This window comes from Pteropus vampyrus, unplaced genomic scaffold (genome assembly GCF_000151845.1).
Source record: "Pteropus vampyrus isolate Shadow unplaced genomic scaffold, Pvam_2.0 Scaffold134, whole genome shotgun sequence".
Lineage (NCBI taxonomy): Eukaryota > Metazoa > Chordata > Mammalia > Chiroptera > Pteropodidae > Pteropus > Pteropus vampyrus.
In genome coordinates this window covers 1,869,728-1,889,050 of record NW_011888915.1, presented here as the reverse complement: position 1 = coordinate 1,889,050, position 19,323 = coordinate 1,869,728, and the positions used below count along the sequence as shown (strand labels likewise).

General features: G+C 35.6%; 1 protein-coding gene across 10 annotated transcripts in view; it reads left to right on the top strand.

The window, feature by feature from the left end:
* The window catches only part of NR3C1 (nuclear receptor subfamily 3 group C member 1), a 95,405-nt gene that overhangs the window by 4,476 nt on the left and 71,606 nt on the right, over window positions 1-19,323 (top strand). For 6 of the 10 annotated variants that reach the window (XM_011367457.2, XM_011367465.2, XM_011367460.2 and 3 more), the window contains exon 2: window positions 36-1,232. In XM_011367457.2, coding sequence (XP_011365759.1) covers window positions 49-1,232 — 1,184 coding nt within the window. In that variant the 5' untranslated portion in view covers window positions 36-48. The remainder of the gene's footprint in view (window positions 1-35; window positions 1,233-19,323) is intronic. The other 4 variants (XM_011367463.2, XM_011367461.2, XM_011367458.2 and 1 more) reach the window with 1 other exon arrangement.

Sequence of the window (19,323 nt, the reverse complement as noted above, 5' to 3'; positions counted from 1 at the left end):
ATTATGTTTCCCCCCCACCTTCTCTTTCTTTGTAGCAGATATTCACTGATGGACCCCAAGGAATCATTAAGCCCACCCAGTAGAGAAGAAATCCCCAGCAGTGTGCTTGGTCGGGAGAGGGGAAATGTGATGGACTTCTATAAAACCCTAAGGGGAGGAGCTACTGTGAAGGTTTCTGCATCTTCATCCTCACTGGCTGCTGCTTCTCAGTCAGACTCTAAGCAGCAACGACTTTTGGTTGATTTTCCAAAAGGCTCAGGAAGCAATGCGCAGCAGCCAGATCTGTCCAAAGCAGTTTCACTCTCAATGGGACTGTATATGGGAGAGACAGAAACAAAAGTAATGGGAAATGACCTGGGATTCCCACAGCAGGGCCAAATAAGCCTTTCCTCTGGGGAAACAGATTTTCGGCTTCTGGAAGAAAGTATCGCAAACCTCAATAAGTCGACCAGTGTTCCAGAGAACCCCAAGAGTTCAGCATCAGCTGCTGTTTCTGCTGCCCCCACAGAGGAGTTTCCAAAAACACACTCCGATGTGTCTTCAGAACAGCAGAATTTGAAGAGCCAGACCGGCACCAATGGGGGCAATGTGAAGCTGTATAACACAGACCAAAGAACCTTTGACATTTTGCAGGATTTGGAGTTTTCTTCTGGGTCCCCAGGAAAAGAGACAAATGAGAGTCCTTGGAGATCAGACCTCTTGATAGATGACAATTGTTTGCTTTCTCCTTTGACAGGAGAGGATGATCCATTCCTTCTGGAAGGAAACTCGAATGAGGACTGTAAGCCTCCTGTTTTACCGGACACTAAACCTAAAATTAAAGATAATGGAGATCTGATCTTATCAAGCCCCAGCAGTGTAACACTGCCCCAAGTGAAAACAGAAAAAGAAGATTTCATTGAACTCTGCACCCCTGGAGTAATTAAGCAAGAGAAACTGGGCCCAGTTTACTGTCAGGCAGGCTTTTCTGGGGCAAATATAATTGGTAATAAAATATCTGCCATTTCTGTTCACGGCGTGAGTACCTCTGGGGGACAGATGTACCACTATGACATGAATACAGCATCCCTTTCTCAGCAGCAGGATCAGAAGCCTGTTTTTAATGTCATTCCACCAATCCCTGCTGGTTCAGAAAATTGGAATAGGTGCCAAGGATCTGGAGATGACAACTTGACTTCCTTGGGGACTTTGAACTTCCCTGGTCGATCTGTCTTTTCTAATGGCTATTCAAGGTAAGATTAATGTTTTTCTATTTCTTATATTTAAGACAGATTGATAGATTTAAATATTCACATATTTGCATGTGTTCTTCAGTGATTCATGTGCTTCTCCATGTGAATAAGTTTAAGTGGTCTTTAGAAAGTATGCATGGTAGATAACCTAAGTGATTTATTTATACATGCAAACCACTTCAAATTTCTGAAATAATGGTAATCGGTATCCCATTGGCCCGAGGTTGAATATTTTATTTAAAAATTTAAAATCATATTGCTTATCAACAGGTATCTTAAGTAAAAATTGTGTAAGTTTAAGGACATATAATGTCTAATAATATATTTATTGTGCAAGTTTATTTAAGCTTCATAATCAAAAGTTGTGCTGCTGTATTTACATTTGAGAAGTGTTAGCTTGAGGAGATTAAAGAGTTAAAAATTAGAAGTGTTAACAATAAAGCAATGCAGTGAACAGTGTATCTGACCATAGAATGAGAGATGGGGCTTGCCAATAGGGTTCCTGAACTAAAGTTGACAAGTTGTGTCTGCTGATCAATCTCTTTAAGAAAGTATCGGCGGCAACATGGCACAAATCAGAATTTTACGTTCAGATGTTCTCACAAATTCTTAAATAGATAACTGATGGCCAACATTGTTAAGCTTTAACTCTCAGCTATCATTTGATGTGTTTCTCTGTCTTTTCTCAGTCATTTATAAGTATAGTCACATTCCCGTTTGACCTCGAAAAGGTCTGTTAAAATGGAATTACCAAGAAAAAAGTTCCAAATTTAGATGTATCTCTTGGTTAAGTTCTCTTCCATACCCTCATCCCCAATTCAGATAAATCTGGGTTGTAGATCACATTTTAGGTGTGAAAGAAAATATAAAAATGTGATTGTAGAGACACAAGGTTGATTAATCGGTGGTTTTTTTTTTTTTTTTTTAAGGCCTATAGACACGGCGGTTTATTTGTACATACGCATTTCAAGGTTTTTCTTAAATGTTACTCATTGTTCCTATTAACTAGTCATTGAAAATTTTATTTAAGAATCTCTTTAAAATACTCTTTCTATTAAAGGGCTATTCTAACACAGAGGTATCTCCTTCGTTTCCGCTTTAAATAGTAAGCTTTTCTTGTTGGAGAAAAATTTTAGACTTAGATTTAGGCTGTGTTCTATGACTTTAAAAGGCTTAGTTGTTTCTCATCAAAAGAAAAAACATTGGTTCTTGTGTGTCTTAAACAGCCTACTAATCTAATATTTAAATAATTACCTTTATTTAGATGAACACTACTTCAGCTTTTTATTGCTGTCATTCTGAACTGAAAATTTAAAATGTTTTCAGTAAGGAGATCTGAGATGTTTCTTATCTCGTTGTTTTTAAATGTTACAAGACATGCCATGTTTTAAATTTTTCAATCTCAAATTTTTGGCAGTGGATTTCATGATAGAATATGCTTGGTTGATTAACTAAGCTGTCCACAGAAAACTATTACATTGATTTATATAAAACATGTAATTATACAAAGAAAAATAATATATCTTAGGAAACTCTGGGGGATTATTAATGCATTTTGTTTTGATAATCACTGTGGTATTGTTTTCATTTTCCTTACTATAACAAAGGTGTGGAACAAGAGTTATTTTCTATTCAAAATGAACTTTTATTAAGCCCCATAAAATCTGGGATCTGGAACCATAAGTCTTAGATGTACATAGTTGCCCATAGATCATTAAAGATAATTTTAATACCTCTTATTGTAACTTATGACAAATAACATGTCCTCACATATTTTTAATTTGAGCCTCATGGCAACCTTAACGACAGTAGGAAAGCAGTGATGATGTGGCTCTGTTCTTTAAGATCCAGTGAAATGATTTTTTCTGTGCTGATGTGTGATTTGGAATTCTAATCGGTAGTTTGTGTCTTAATAAAAAGGTGCAATATCTTATACAGGATCTTCTGGTAATGTTTGAAATTTTTATACCTTTTGGCATTAACTTAACATTGGGAACTATGATTATCCAGAACAAAGCCTCTTCCAAATAAATCGAAACAATGTTTCCTTTCTAACCATCATTGAATTAGTCTTTTGTTTCCAAACAACAGCCCTGATAGAACTAAAACTGGTTGCTTTCTCTTCTCTGTATGTTACATGGTTCTAGCCAAACATTAGGTATGACCAGTAACCCTGAATGATTAGCAGATAAATCAACAGGTTGAGACCACAAGTGTATTGAATACTGACTTTTGATATAAAAATATTAAATGTCACTAATAACTTCACTTGTATTCCTTTTAAGTTAAAAAAAAACAAATTGTAATTTGACTTTTTAAGAGGATATCTAAAATTGCTTTTTCTCAGGACACTTAAAAAAAACAAAAAACTTTCTGCTCTGTTTTGAGGGGAAGGTAGTTCTTTCTGATGAGTCAACAGCACAACATATGCAGTTATCACATAAAATTGTGAAATTATGAGGGTCTTGATCAAGCATAGTATCTTCCTTTTAAGACTTAAGTTCATCAATATTGATAGTAAAACAAGAGAAACCTTATTGATGCTCAGTACATTTTTAAGTAAAACAAAGTAGCCATTCTAACTAAATATGCTTTTTAAAAACTGAAATTCGACAAATTTAGCATAAATTTGTGACACATAAGAAGGCACATTTCTGCGTAATTAGATTTTCAACATTGTTTCACTTCAGCATTAGAGGTGAAACTGCTGAAAAGAGGCAGAGAAATAAATGGCTTCAGGTGGAATTAGAGCCTTTATTGGGGTCACATTGAGACTTCAGTGTTAAAAAGTTGACTCTATTCTAAAGGGTAAGATTGGAGAGAGAGAATGATGCAAGATGAATTTGTAAACTCAGTTTTAGGTGGAGTTTAGGACTCTGATGATTGGCAGTTAATGAAGCTACAAAAATTTATATAGATTTTTAACTTCTCATTATTTATTGTATCTGTGTCTAATTTTATTAATGAAATTGAAGACCTGTACAAACAAACACAGGGAGTGAAGCAAATTCTGTCCTTCTTAACATTGTGTTGAATGTTTTCTTAGAAAGAGAGGAATAAGAAGATTTTGTTTTGATTTGATTTACCTGTGCCTTTTTAATGGCTACTTTTCTTCTTACCTTTTGTCTTTCCTCCCAAAGGTTCTGGCAGTGTTTCAGTGTCTTTTTTAAACTTACTATTTCTGATATTCACTCATATAAAATGATTTCTAAATGTTAAAAGAGATTGGGTTTTGGTTATTTACTTATTTCAGTTTTATGATAAGGATCTTTTTTAAACCCTGTACTTTGTTAAACCCTGTACTTTATTATGGCTATATTATTAGTTAAAGATAAATCTCTCTCTCTGTCTCTGTCTCCCTCTCTGTCTCCCTCTCTGTCTCCCTCTCTGTCTCCCTCTCTGTCTCCCTCTCTGTCTCCCTCTCTGTCTCCCTCTCTCTGTCTCTCTCTCTGTCTCTCTCTCTCTGTCTCTCTCTCTCTGTCTCTCTCTCTCTGTCTCTCTCTCTCTGTCTCTCTCTCTCTGTCTCTCTCTGTAATCAGGTGCGTCAATTTAGTGGAATGACTCCAATACAGAAATATGTGAAAAGCATGTGGTCGGATTTTATTGAAATTACTTCTTGTGATCTTTCTTTGGCTATTCAATTATATTTTTGTAATTGATAACATGTTTTGTGTCACAATGGTGTTTTGGTTTTGTCTACTGGTGTTATAGATATTTTAGTCATGACACTTTCAATGTATTATGGAATGTCTATAAATTGTATAAAAGACTTATTCTGAAATATTTGCATAAATGTAGGTTAAGTGCAAACTGCATTAATAGTGAAATTCATATGAGTAGAGATCGCTTTAGAGGCATTTAGTGAAAGAGAGATGAGATCAAAAAGAGTTTATTATAGTATGAGTGCTGAATGTGAAAGAGCATCTGTATTAATTGGCTGGTTATATAAGTCTTATCCACTCTGGCTTGCAGGTGATTGAAATAGCCTAAAATAGCCTAGTTGTTAAGAAATCTTAATTTACGTTATGTTTAAAATGAGTCTGGGGCATATTTCTTAAAACATATTTTTCTTAAAGATCACACCTAATTTTAATTAGCAGTGAGTTCTCATTATGTAGTACTACTTATGTGAGCAAATTAAATAGGCAAAATAGGTTTGCGTTGAATAGCATTTACCCTTCTAAGGACATCCTGATAATTGTGTAATGCAGTATTTACAGGTATTTGTCAAATTAACGGGCACTTGCTTTCATATTTCTGAATCGTGGCAAATATGTACATTGGTGAATTGTGATGCAAAAGAATTTTCAAGAAATGTTTGTTGAATTAAGCTGTAAATGAAAAAAAACCAATTACTTACTGACCTTTACAGAAGGGTTTTGAAAGCCCATACTCCCCTTATTTCTGTAGTTTCGGAGAGCCAAGTGCTCTCATTTTCTTCTGGCTTATTCTACTTGGGTTTTGTATTTTTTCAAGTAAATAAAAATGTTCCTATGGAGCATTTCCATTTAAAAAAAGAAAAGATCCATTAGGTGTTCCTTTTCCTTTGAATTTTGTCATCATTTCTATGCTAAGCTGGATTAGACTGTGATTTTAATGGTGATTTTTGTATTTATTTTACACACTCAGGTATATTTTAGAAAAAATGTACAATTTTATAGCAGTTCAAAATTAGTTGCAGACAGTAATCTCAACCTCCAAACACCTAATTTTGATAGGTTGTCTTCTTTATTCCTCACTACCGTCACAAATGTCCCTTAAATGCAAAATTTCCAATGGAGTTTGTGGATTAATGGATGTTGTGAGGAAGGGGGTACAGGAGAGGGAGGATCATTAGAGGTTTGGAATGGTGGGAGATAAGTTTAGAGTTATCAAGAACCATTTTGAAAACGATTTGAATCAACCGTCATGAATTCAGAGGACTAAAGAGAGAAATTTGGGGCTATATTTACATACAAGGGAGTGCACTAACCAGAATTACAATTTAGTTTCATTTGAGATAGAAATCTAAAGGTAACTGTGGCAATGTAGCCCTGTTTATAGGGTTATGTTGTTGGGTTTTGCTGTACTTTATACCAAAAAGATGGAATGAACATTTTAATTTCTTTTAGATTATTTCAGCTATGATCAAGTTCATGTTTGTCACATTTTTATTTAGGATGCTATTTAATCAATGCAAATTCTAGTTACTGGAGTGTAGTTGAAGTAATGATGGTGTCTCATGTTGATCTAACCACTTTATACTTTGTAGTACGTTTTTGCATACATTGTCATCTGGCTGACTGTGGATGCAGCCCTTTTCTTACATATTTCTATGGGTTGTGTATTTTTCTGCTGGAATATTGAGGAAATTAAATTCTTATTTAATGATACATATATAGAATAAATTACGGGGTTCTGCAATTGCTAGACAGTCATTTAAACTAATTATATTGCAATATAGTCCTTAAAGCCCATTATTTTAGATGGAAGCGTGTCACCCCCTAATTTTATTTCTTGGTGAGTTTAAGTATTAATAACTTACCTTGGTAGGGCTGCATGCTTAAACATACTTTTATATAGTAACTCAAATATTAATTTTGAGTGCTTTAAACTATTTTTTCTTTTGAACAAGTTTCAACAAGATTAATAGTGTCTACAAAATTGTTAGATACAAAAATAAGATACTGTGATAAATTTCTATGACTAATCGTATCATTAAATTTTTCCCTCCCTTTATTTATTTTTATATATATATATATATATATATATTTTTTTTTTTTTGGTGCCCTATAAGATGAATGAAAAAAATTCTAAAATAAGTGTGCTTTACTTTTCTTATAGTTTAGTGTACATCTCTTATTTTAGAATTTTTTTCATTCATCCTACAGGGCACCAAACATATATGTGTGTGTGTGTGTATGTATATATATATATACATATATATATAAAGGGAGAGAAAGGTTTAATGATATGATTAGTTCTAGAAATTTATCACAGTATCTCATTTTTGTATCTAACAATTTGACAGTTCAACCTAAGTATGCATTTAGGACATATAGTTTGTTGCAATAAATGTTAACTTTCATTTCTTTTTCTATTAAAATTAGCCTTTATTTTAGTTGATTTCATAATTTTTTCATAATATTTAATTGTAGCTGTTCTGAAAATATATTTGATAGCCAGCTGTTATGAAATTCCAAATAATTGAGTACATGATTTTATTATCCTTGCGGGTTGAGGCAATGCCGTGACTTATGACCTTATGATTATCACGTGTTGAACATTAACGCTCTACTAGTTTGTTATGAACATTGTTTTACTTTGTTGTTGTTTTAATGTTTTGCTGTTTTGTTTTGTAATTATGGGGAATACAGTCTTTCTTAATTTAACGATGATTTAAATTGCAAATTTGGTGCATTTTTTTAAAACCTCAAACCCTTGCCAAACAATTTGATTTCCTTATTCAGTAATAGGTATAGAAGAAAGGAACTAGACTAAAAATCAGAAAATTTGAGTTCTAAGATTGAGTTGAGCCAATCTATGACCTCAAGTAATTGGTGTTTTGGAGTCAAAATACTTTCTTTACAATTATATATGAATTATTTCCAGAACGTGTGTGTGTTTCTCCTAAAATTCTGTAATCCTCTTGACATATCACTTTAGTGAAGGAGGCAATTGTGGTAGGGAATGGTATTAAAGTTGATTCTTTGACATATTTTTTTTGTACGTTATAAAGTACAAGAGAGGAAATGAACCCAGATTTTGTATTTTTATGAGATAAGAATTTAAAATAATTCTTAGTTGGTGGTACATTGAAAATAATTTGTAAACACTGTTGTTGGTGGACCGAAAGAGGTGAGGGGCACTTGAGTTCTCAGAGCTTGCTTTATGTGCTGGGTACAATGATTTTAGATGAGAGCTTAAAGGGACTTGAGAGCTCATCAACCCCCCACCTCTTCTTCTTTCAGATGAGGAAATGAGACCCACGGAGAGTGTCTAGAGAAAGATCACAGATTAGTTAGTGGTGTTGCTGGGTTAAATATTCTAATTCTCAGTTGTCCAAGCTCTACATTTGGTCTCTAGTTCTAGGGACCTGAAATATAGATTAACCAGGTATTTTATAAAAGTTAATATGAAATTAACTAGTTTAGATTTTAAAAAATACACAGTATCCACATTCTTATATACTGTTGAACTGTTTGGGGTTTTTTTTTTCCTAACAATGTTGAACACGAATTATATGGCAATACTATGCTGATGACTTTGTATCCATTCATCTCATTTAAAACTCTTAACAGCCTTATGAAGGTTTTAAATTGTAGTTTGTATAGTAAGTTATTGATTCTGTCAATATTTATATAGTACAGAGGCAGCTGTTATTTACCTTAATTTTACAGGTGGAAAGACTCAAGACATTTAAAGAGAAAAAAGAGTCAGGAAAACTTAATACTGGTCTCCAGGGAAATAATTTAATATTTAGTTAGAAATTCCTAGTTGATCTTTAAAATTTTTTATTCGTCATTTGTGAATCTTTAAACGATATATAAAGGAGAAATGGGATCAAGCCTCTGTTCTCCTGGATGTATTTGTGTAGCCACTTAAGTGATTTCTGTCAAGTTTCCGTAAAATAGTAAGAACACCCAGCATTTTTGCCTGACAGCATGGGTGTTTACTTTGAAAATTAAACTGTACTATAAAAATTCAAGGTGGAATTTTTAAAGCTCTGCCAAGTCTACTAAGCACAAACCAGCATGACTCTCATTGCTGAGTATGTTAGGGCAACTGTGCCTGTGTAGGTATTTTCTATTCATCAGGCACTTAGGCTTTTTCAGTATCTACTATGGGCGAACCATGGATCCCAATTTCATAAGGACTAATATGCTTAAAGCCTTCAGGGGCCAAGATCATTATATTTACATTAATTTTTTTCAATTTTTTTGTGAGCTTTTCAATAGATTTAGTTAAATATTAGGTAAGCCACCTAAATTTGATAGTCATATTGATAACTTGGACCACATTATCTTTTTATTAATAAGTGCTAGAATATCATCCTCTTTCTGTTTTGTCTGGTATTCTTATAAAACCAAGTCTGCAGAGAAACTTTAGTTTGACTGAGAATGAAGTTTTCAGCGTTAAAATTTTTGTACGTTTATTATATTTAGCAAAGCTGTGTGAAAAAGAGCTTCTGACTATATTGAACACCCAGATTATCCTAAATGCATAAATTTAGGAGGATTATAAAACTTGCTTGGCTACATTTACTGGCTTTTTTCTTTATTGATCAGTTAGTTGAACTTGAGTAGGACAGATTTGATGGATTAAATCAAAGTTATAAATCTTTTTTTATATGACATACAATCAAGTACAGAAATACGTTAAATGACATTTTAAATTGGTAAACAGACCAATGTAAAATATAACTTATTAACTTTGTAGGCATTTTTCTTAAAGGGAAACTAAAATTTTTAATTAGAATCCTATGTGAAATTCGTCACCTGGAATGCAGCATAGTTTATTAAGGACAAAGTGTGACCATAAAATAGATTTTTTTTTTTTTTTAAACATAAAACCCAAAATGAAAGTTCTGTTTCTAAGCCTCCACCTTGGGAGGCTATATATATTATTCCTCTCTTAAAATTGCCTTCACAACCACCTTGTAATCTATAAAAGAAAACTGGACTCATTACACTATAGTAACACCTAAATGTTCCTGCGTAATCAGAAAATATATAAATTCCTTAGCTTACCTTATTTATCTTATTTATGTAATTCATATGATACGAGTACTTCCAGAAATTTAGAAACTTAGTCCTCTCCCAAATTATAACATTTGTTTTCACTGAGGTTATCTAAAAGAACCCAAGTAGGCATTTCTGTAGGTATTTAAAACTGTCTTGACTGTCCCTGAAGTAAGGGCCAAGCTTCCAAGGTGACTATATGAAGTGGATGATGCTCAAGCAGTTAAATTCTGTCCTGTTTCCTTTAAGCTATCAAGGAGCCTCATACTAACAGCTTATATATTCCCTTTTCTTGATATAGTACATAAAAATAGAGATTACTCACCTCTTAGCCTGATTTTTTTCATAAGTATTCATTTTATGTTCAAGTAAGGTAGGCCTGTCTTTGGCTTGGCCTTGAAGTGAATGTGATGATAGCAGATGTAAAGTAAACGTAAATTCCTACAACGATCTCCAAAACAATTTTAGTTCTCATTCCTGTTTTCTGTGTATCAGGGATTTAACTATCTGACAGTAATTATGACAAGTACAACTGAAGTACACTAAAATTATTAACACTATAAAAGTTATATAAAATTTACATATTTTTCTACTTTTATTCCTCATAATCTGAAAAAATATTTTCTACTATTCTTGAAAGTACTTTAAAAAGCTAAATGAATTTTGCTTGTCATTACTGGTTTTTTTTTTTTAATTTACCCATGTTTATTATTTATAAAATGCTAGGACTGAGATGGATCCTAGCCTTTGAAATCATGAAGATACATGCAGTGACACTAAAAATAGGACATATCTTTTGTAACCATTCTTTTAGTGCTGAAATTCATTGTGAGGCTCAAGAACTTTAGGTTTCCTGTGTTTGTACTGAAAACAACCTGTTTTCTCCATTTTTCTTTTTTCTCCCCCAAAATGACTTAAGTTTTCAGTGGATAAGGAAAGGGAATAAAGAGCCATCATAGCATAGCAGATTTGCTGTTGCTAACTTTGGCTTCTGTTTTACTCATTTATTAGCCTTGAATCTCTTTGTTCCATTAGCTTAGAGGATGGTAGTTTTTTTTTTAATTAGGTAGAAAATGCTTCTTTCTGATAACTAAACACATACAATGGGCTACTGTTGGTGCAGTCAGTGGGTAACATATTTTAAATACAATCGAAGAAGAAATATTCTTAAAGAGAAGGTAAGAGAAAGTGCAAGGTAAGTAGGTATTAGCTAAAGCAAGAAAATCTGATGAGGTTATTTAAGAATGAACTGCTCTAGTGTTCAGGGGAAAAAAAAGAGAGGAGGACCAAGGACAGGGTTCTGGAAAGCATCCAAAGAGAGCAGCTACAAAAGATACTGGATGAACAGCTGGAGAATTAGGAGGCAATAATATTAAACTGGGGTGGGCAGAGAGCAATTTGTGCTGTCACGTCTACAAGGGTAGAAGAGAGAGAACAGAATATCATAATTATGAGATACTGTTGTTGAACTCATTCTTCAAAATATGTAAACATTCTTAAAAGTCAAAGCCAGAGAAATCAGTAAAATCCGAAATAAAACAACAACATAACTAGTGATTAGTTTATAATTTTTTAAAAAGGGGAACCCTAAGTTTGAGAGCTTAAACAGTTTTTGAAATTTAGATTAAAATATTAAAGTGGATAATAAGAAACATGCTTCTGAGACCACAAAGACCCTGATACTGGGTTTAGGAATAAGAGGCAAAGGCTAGAAACCAGAAGGGCATTAAGTTTCTGTTCCCTGAAAGCTAGCATAACAGGAAAAAACTAGCCATACCCTAGTTCAAACTCTGACACTTAGTAGTTTTTTAAATGTGTTCGTTCTTTTTCCCTCTCTCTTCTCAATCCATTCTGCACTCGACCGACTGCCAGCTTACTCTTCCTACAATACTGCTTTCAGTATTATTCCCCTAATCAAAAAATGTCTGTGGTTCTGTTGCTCATAGCATAATGGTTCTCCATCTTCTTTCTACCACAACCCATATATCAAATGGCACATGGCAAAAAGCCACACAAATACCCCAGAACCCTTGAAGGATTTGGGTTATACACAATTTCATGCAACTCCATCTGGTCTATCTTATCCAAGAAAGCACATCTGAATATAAGCAAGATTATAGGGATAATCTGTGAATTGGCTCTTTTCATAATTGTTTTTATTCCTTATTTTCACAAACGTGTTTTCAAAATTTACAAAAATAATATGTGTTCATTAATTTCAGTAAAATTATACTGAGAAAAGTTAATAAACTAATTCACATCACCTCTCATTTCCTCTTCCTTCCCTTTCTGCCTGCCTCCCCATATCCTCCACATTTCTTTGTAATCATAGATGTATAAATATGTATATATAAGGCATCTGAGTCACTTGTTTTTAAATAAGAATAGGGTCATCATATGCCAATTTCTCTGCAGCTTGCTTTTCTCACCCAGCAGTACACACTGAGCATCCTTTCGGACCAACAGATGTGGATCCCATTCTTTCTAACACTTGTGCGATATTTCATTCAGGTTGTTTTGTGATTTTTGCCACTACAAACAAGGATCCAATAAACATCCTTTTCTCTGTATCCTTATATATAGCAACTTTACTTCTAAGCATAGATTCCCCAAAGTAGCGTTGTTGAGTCAAGGGCATATAGATTTACATTTTTAACATATACGTCCAAATTACTTTTCACAAAGATTACAGCAAATCGTAGTCTAACCTAGCAGTGTTTATAGTTTTCTCTACAGTGACAATAACAAATTATTAATACTAACAGATTTTTTTGCCACAAATATTAAAATTGATCAGAGCATACCACTGTGCCATAGGATGTAGCTGAGGACTTTTGCAGTCTGAATTCAGGCTCTCTGCTTTTAACATCATGTAACCTTCAAGACCAGTTTAATGCCCACTTTTACACTCTCCTTTATGTAGCCCAGCCTATGGCACCATCTCCTTTATCTGATGGCAGGTTTTTATACCCAACCCAGTGATTAGCACGAGGTAGGTCCCCAACAAATAGTCACTGAATTAATACTGTTTTCTGATTTATCTCTTCAATATTTTTTAAAAGGCAAGGAATGTTTTCACTATAGCACCTAGCACTTAAGATACTCAAATTTAGGTTGCCTATTTGAACAAAAAAAAAACATGGAGAAGAAGCAGCAAATAGCATGGCCTTGCCTTGAATCATGTATTTTACCCGCTTTGGGGCAAATTGAATCCAGTAAGAATCCAGTAACTCAAATAAGACCAGCACTTGTGTTGAGCAGTTACTATAAGCGAGGCACTATTCAAGTTGCAAAGGACGCAGCAGGGAGCGATGCCAGTGTTTTCTGTCTTTGTGCGGCTAACAGTCTATGGAAGTTACATTTAAAAGATTTGTAGGAAACATTAAAATAATTTCAGGCTCTAAAATAATTTCCACCAGAGGCTGTGAAATATTTATCCATTTATTCAGCATTTACTTGATGCCTACTCTGCCAGCCACTGAAGAAAAAGCCCAAGGCAGCCACACCTTTGCTGCGAGGTGGCAAATTGACCAGGGTGACTGCTTTGTGGGTAGTAGACTTGTTTCCCAAACTAGCATAACCACTGTGCGTAAAAACAAAGGACTTGATAGAGTGGTTAACATTAGCATAGACTCCCAGGGCGTTCCTTTTTAGGGAAAGGTGCCCGTCCCCATCACTACCCAAAACACAAACCACTAAGGAGTATGCTCCTGTTATTGTCATAGAGCCACAGAATTCCAACTGGAGCCAATCTTGATATTTGGTCCTTTTCATATGAGGAAACGAAGGCCCTGTACAATTTGTGCAGAATTGTGGGTAAGAATTAGGACTCTGCAGTCAGATTCTCTGGGTATGAATCTGTTCCAACAGTTGTGTGACCTTGAGCAAGTTCATAACCCTATAAACCCTCCGTTCCCTCACCTTTCAAATGGGCACAATGAGATAATGCATGCAAACCTCATAGCACAGTGTCTGGCTGTTATAAATCACTCATTAAATACTAGCTGTTTTAGTGACATGGCTAAGATTAGACAGCTCCTTAATGCCAGAGGGTACCACTTGATAACTCTGTCGACCGTGCCATTCCACCCTGTTCATAAGCCTTTTCCATTAATCGAATGTTCTTAAACCGGCTTCATTATGATCTTAATTCAAACTGAGTACAGGAATACCTCATTTTATTGTGCTTCACAGATGCTCTGTTTTTTACAAATTGAAGGCAAGACCCTCCACCAGCAAAAAGATTACAACTCACTTTATTGTTATGGCCAGGAACCGAACCAGCAGTATCTTGGAGGTGTGCCTGTAGTTACAGTTAAGTAATGGAGACTTTAACTTCTGGTACGATTACCAGATTATTATTTTTTTTTTTTTGGCCCTAAGTTTGTAGAGGAACTGAAAAATGCATATGTAACGGATATTTTGTTAAAATGAGTGCTGAGTGCTTCCCATCTGGCTCTCTTCCACTCCCCCCTCCCCGCCAAGTTCCTCTACTCCGTGACTTTCTTCCACTACTTGAACCTCTTAGAACTTGAATAAGGTAAATTAGAATAAGTCTAAAGAAGAGCAGTCCTTTTATGTCTTCACAGATTCCTGGGGCTTTATAAATAAGTTCATTGCTTCTGTTATCTGATCTCTTTATATATCTTTCGCTTTCTCTTAAAGAGAATATTAATTCCCTGAAAGTCATATTACAATCCAGAGGTTCTATCTGTTCAAAGAAGGACTTTGAAAAATAGATTTTTATGATTTAGCATGAATTAAATCCCACAATTAAAAGGACTTATTTCTGGGCGTAGATTATCAAATATGTAATTGTTCATACCTAAACGTACTACATACTCTGAAGCACCTTGCAAATTATTGAATGGATCAAGTCACATGTTTCGGCCTTATTTTGCAAGTTCGAGTCAAATAATTAAGGATTTGTTGAATAACTCTTGTTATACATTTTTCCATGTTGGGGCCTGGGGCCCACAGTTTAGATGCAACATTTTGTTTTACTTTCTCTGCTTGCTCAAAGTAGATTTGTTTGATAGTTGTATCAGGTAGTATTTGCTCTAATAATAAACCACCCCCAAATTTATTAGCTTTAAAATAACCGTTTATTAATCTTAATGAGTCTGTAGGTCAGCTGGGCAGTTCTGCTGATCTGGACAGGCTCAACAGATTTCAGCTGAGCTCCCTCAGTGTGTCTGGCACCTGGTTGACTGTGGCAGTGAAGGCTGACAGCCACGTCTCATTTCCTACCAGGCTCTCTAGAGCTTGCTCACAGGACAGCAGTAGACTCTACAGAACTAGGAGATGCTGGCATAGCTTCTTATGGTCTAGGCTTGAAGCGCTCTTGTTTCTGCCACGTTCTCTTGGTTAAAGCAAGTTACAAGGCCAGTTGATTTGGGAGGAGGAAGAGTTGCAATTATACTGCAAAAGGCATAACCATAGGGAGGGGTCTTATTATTTTTTTTTCAATCTGTCACAATAGTAGTAAGAATTGGGTGCATTCGAAGTTCTGATTCCTTATGAAACTTGCCCAGGGTGGAAAGGCAGTCATTGTAATCAAAAGGATAAAAGCTTGGAATTTAGAGACTGAGGTTCAAATTCTAGCTCTGTCACTTATTTCTGCTTTCTTGGTGGGCACTGGGTAATAGTTGATTCAGCCGAACTTCTGATCCTTCGTGGATAATCTATTATTTAAAAACGGCTAGGTATCTGCTACACACTTAAATTACTGCTTTTATGCATATAAAATAAAAAAAAAATGCTTTTATTCCTGTCTCCCATACTTCAGTTGAGAGGCAGGAACCAATATTTTTTTTTTGGAATAAAAAGGAAGGAAGGGAAAGTGTGTTAGGGAAGAGAACTGTTTGACTAATTGTGGACTCAATGAAGTGACCACTCACTGGAGTATTTTCTTGTAAGAAAAAAAATGGCTGAGACCCATAGTTAAGAGAGAAAAATCCATAAGTCTACTTGGGTAGGACTTAGTGTGATGCATGGGGAAGGGTTATAACATTAGACACAACCCAAATCTAGATTTTTCAAAAAAGAATTCTGGCCCCTCTTAGACAAAATGGATGCCTTAATGCTGGATTTGGGGATTGTCACACATATAATTCAGGTATAACATGAAACAGAGGAAAAAACAGTATCATCCCACATGAACAGTTGTAAGTTGACTGCTTTTAAAAAATTATAAGGGACCACCTAGAAAAAAATCACATGAATTTCTTTTTCTTGTGTTGAAAAACAGTTGTCATATTGACACTTACATCTCTTCATTCTACCAGTAGGAAACAGAAAAGGGCATGTGCGCGCGCACGCACGCGCGCACACACACACACACACACACACACACACACACACACACACAATGTAAAACTGGATTAGCTTAAATCATACACAGAGCTAGATATTTCAGAATCCAGAAAATTAAAAGTGTTAACTGGAGTTTTTATTGCCTGTGTTGGGAGAGGCACCAGATAAGAGTTCTCAAAGAAGTGAAAACAGATCGAACCAGCTCTGACATTAGCTGATCATGTGAACACAAGCAAGTCAGTTGACTTGTCTGCATCTTAGCTACCTTTCATATTTAATAATTATACACTATTCTACGAAAAAAAATTAGAGAATAGTTTTTCGATTAATGATAAAATAGTGTGGACAATAAAAGTGTTTGGCTTAGAAATGTTTAGTTGTTTTTTTTTTTTTTTTAAGCCAAAACTGCTGGTATTTATAGATTTCAATCTTTGCTCTTTTTTTTTTTTTTGATCAACATTTCCCAATTTTATTCTTTACAAAGACCACTTTCAGCCATAAACTGAGGGAAGCTTCAGTTTCCCCAAACATATTTGGGATCTAGGAATATTTTCCCAAAACATTTAAAACTAATTTCATGCCAGCACATGTGTGCAGAATGAACAAAAATAGACTGTGCTGATGAAAGAATCTTAGTTTGGAAGGACAGTTAATTGGAAAGAAGAAAATTTTGACAGGCAAGTTAAGTTCAGTGCTCAGAAGTGGAAGGTCATAAAGTGATGGCAGTAGAAGAGACTATTACCTGCTGGTCAGGTGGATCAATAACTAACTGTATTCCCGAGGACCCTCCACCTGTTTAGTACTACAGTTTGTACTCAGAGCGGGTGGGGGTCAAGGTTCAGTTATATTCTTTCCGATCTCAAAGCGTCTTGTATCTGGCTGGGTAGACATGCAGGTACATGAAATAATTAGGAAGCAATTAACTAGAGCATGTACTGAAGAGTATTCCAGGAGGACATAGAATGGTGAAGTGAATGTGGGAGAAGAGACAGCCCAGTGCTGGTTCTTCTTTACCCAGATGGTTCTTCCTTACCCAGATTAACACTTCCTGTGGGTCAGGTCTGTCCTGGGCACACAACAACACTGTAGATACTGCCCTAAGGCTGACCAGTTGCAATGACCATACTGAGTCATGGCCTTTTGGGGGCACCTCATCCTTCTCCTCCAGGACCAGGAATACAGTGCCCTCTGTAAACTGCTTTTAGTGATCTATGAAAAAGGAGCAAGTGAATTTTAGCTGCATCAGTGAAAAACAACAGTTGAATATGGAGGAGTATTTCTATTTTAAAAAGTGACACAAGTTTAAGGAAGGAATGAAATCATAATAGTGGAATTTCAGGCATTTTACTTTTTTTAGTAAAAAGTTAGTGAGCTAATTTGAGGCAAAAGAGCCTTCCCAGTATACCTCCCTCAGTCACAGCACTTACCTCGTGTACACACGAAGCCAATGCTGCTCCTCTTTCTCGGATCAGTATCTGCCTTGTTTTCTCCCCCTCCCATCATTCTTCATCTCTAGTCCCCCCACTGTACCTTTGCTAAACCCCAGTATCTTTTTTTTTTTCCATGCCTACAGCACCTGGTCTTCCCAGGTGGTCTCCCATCCAAGTACTAACCAGGCCTGATTCTGCTTAGCTTCTGAGATCAGACATCGTGTTTGTTCAGGGTGGCATGGCCATAGACCATGGACCGTGACTCCACTGGAGCACGAACCCAGGACCTTCTGTGTGTAAAGCAGATGTGCTAACCTCTACACTATGGAACCACATCCTAAACACTGGTGTCCTTAAAAGTCAGAGACAGCAGATCAGTCAAGACCATTGTTAAGAGCTAGTGGTACCAAGCTCTTCCTGGGATACTTTAAGAATTCTGTACATTGTCTCTTCTTCCCACCTTCACCCCTATTTAAGAGTTCTACAAGTAGAGCCCAAGAATCTGAATATTTTCCAAAACTCTAGAAAATGTGGATGATCACCCATGTTTGGAACCACTGCTCTAAGGAGGACAACAAAGATGCCAATAAACCCTGTTGCCAAGGAGGCGATCATGGGACGTGGGACCCTGCTAATGTGAGGAGACGCCCACGGTAGCCAGATAGTCCCTGTCCTCAGTTTACGTAAAAATAATCCTCAAGCACCTGCGCCCCTGGGTTCTGGTTCTTCATGCCCACTGTGTCTGGCTTGACTGTATCCTGAGAGGTCCTAGTGGGAATATGGGCAGAGAGAGAGGTAGCTCTGGATGGAGAGGGCCAAGAGGTGTGATGGAAAGACTCCTGTGCAAAAAATAAAGAGGCCCCTTTAATGTCCTAGGGCCTCCATGAACTTTCCTAAGGCTCCTTCCCATGCCTAACAATATAGTTTTTACTGCTTTTGTAAGACAGAAAAAGGCTGTGCTATTACCCCCTTCTATTTAAAAATTTTTTAATTTATTTCTTCCACTGCCTTTGTGTGTCAAATGTGAGAACTTTTTCAGCACTCTGTAATCCTCCAAGTTTACTCTATTTTGCCTTAGAAAAATTCTAATTGGCACAGACCTAATTTTAGGGAGCTGCGCCTCCCTCAAAAGCTAACTAACATTGAGAGTTTATGAAAGTATAGTAGAGCATTCATTGTGCCTACTTTAAAAGAGGAGAAATAGCGAAAGTTGCAAAATAACAAACCCAGCCTTGTGTTTTGCATTCTCTCAAATATTTATACAAAGACTTAAGAAATTAACTTGACTATTTTGAAAAGAGGATTTTTCTTAGTTTTCAAAAGAAGCACTTTATATTTAACTCTTTTCTTCTTCTTTCATTAATCAGTTTAGCAAATAATGCAATCTGATATAGTCAGTTCTCAGAGAAGTAGAGTCTCAACAGAAAATTTTAAGTGGCAATGTGTTATGATAAGTGCTAATCTTTTGATTACTTTTGATATTTTTTAAACTTTCTAGAAGTTGACAATTTATAGCTGACCCTTGAACAATGTGGGGGTTTAGGGACGTCTAACCTCAGTGCAGTAGAAATCTGCATATAGCTTTTGATTCCCAAAAACTTAACTACTAATAACCTACTGTTGACT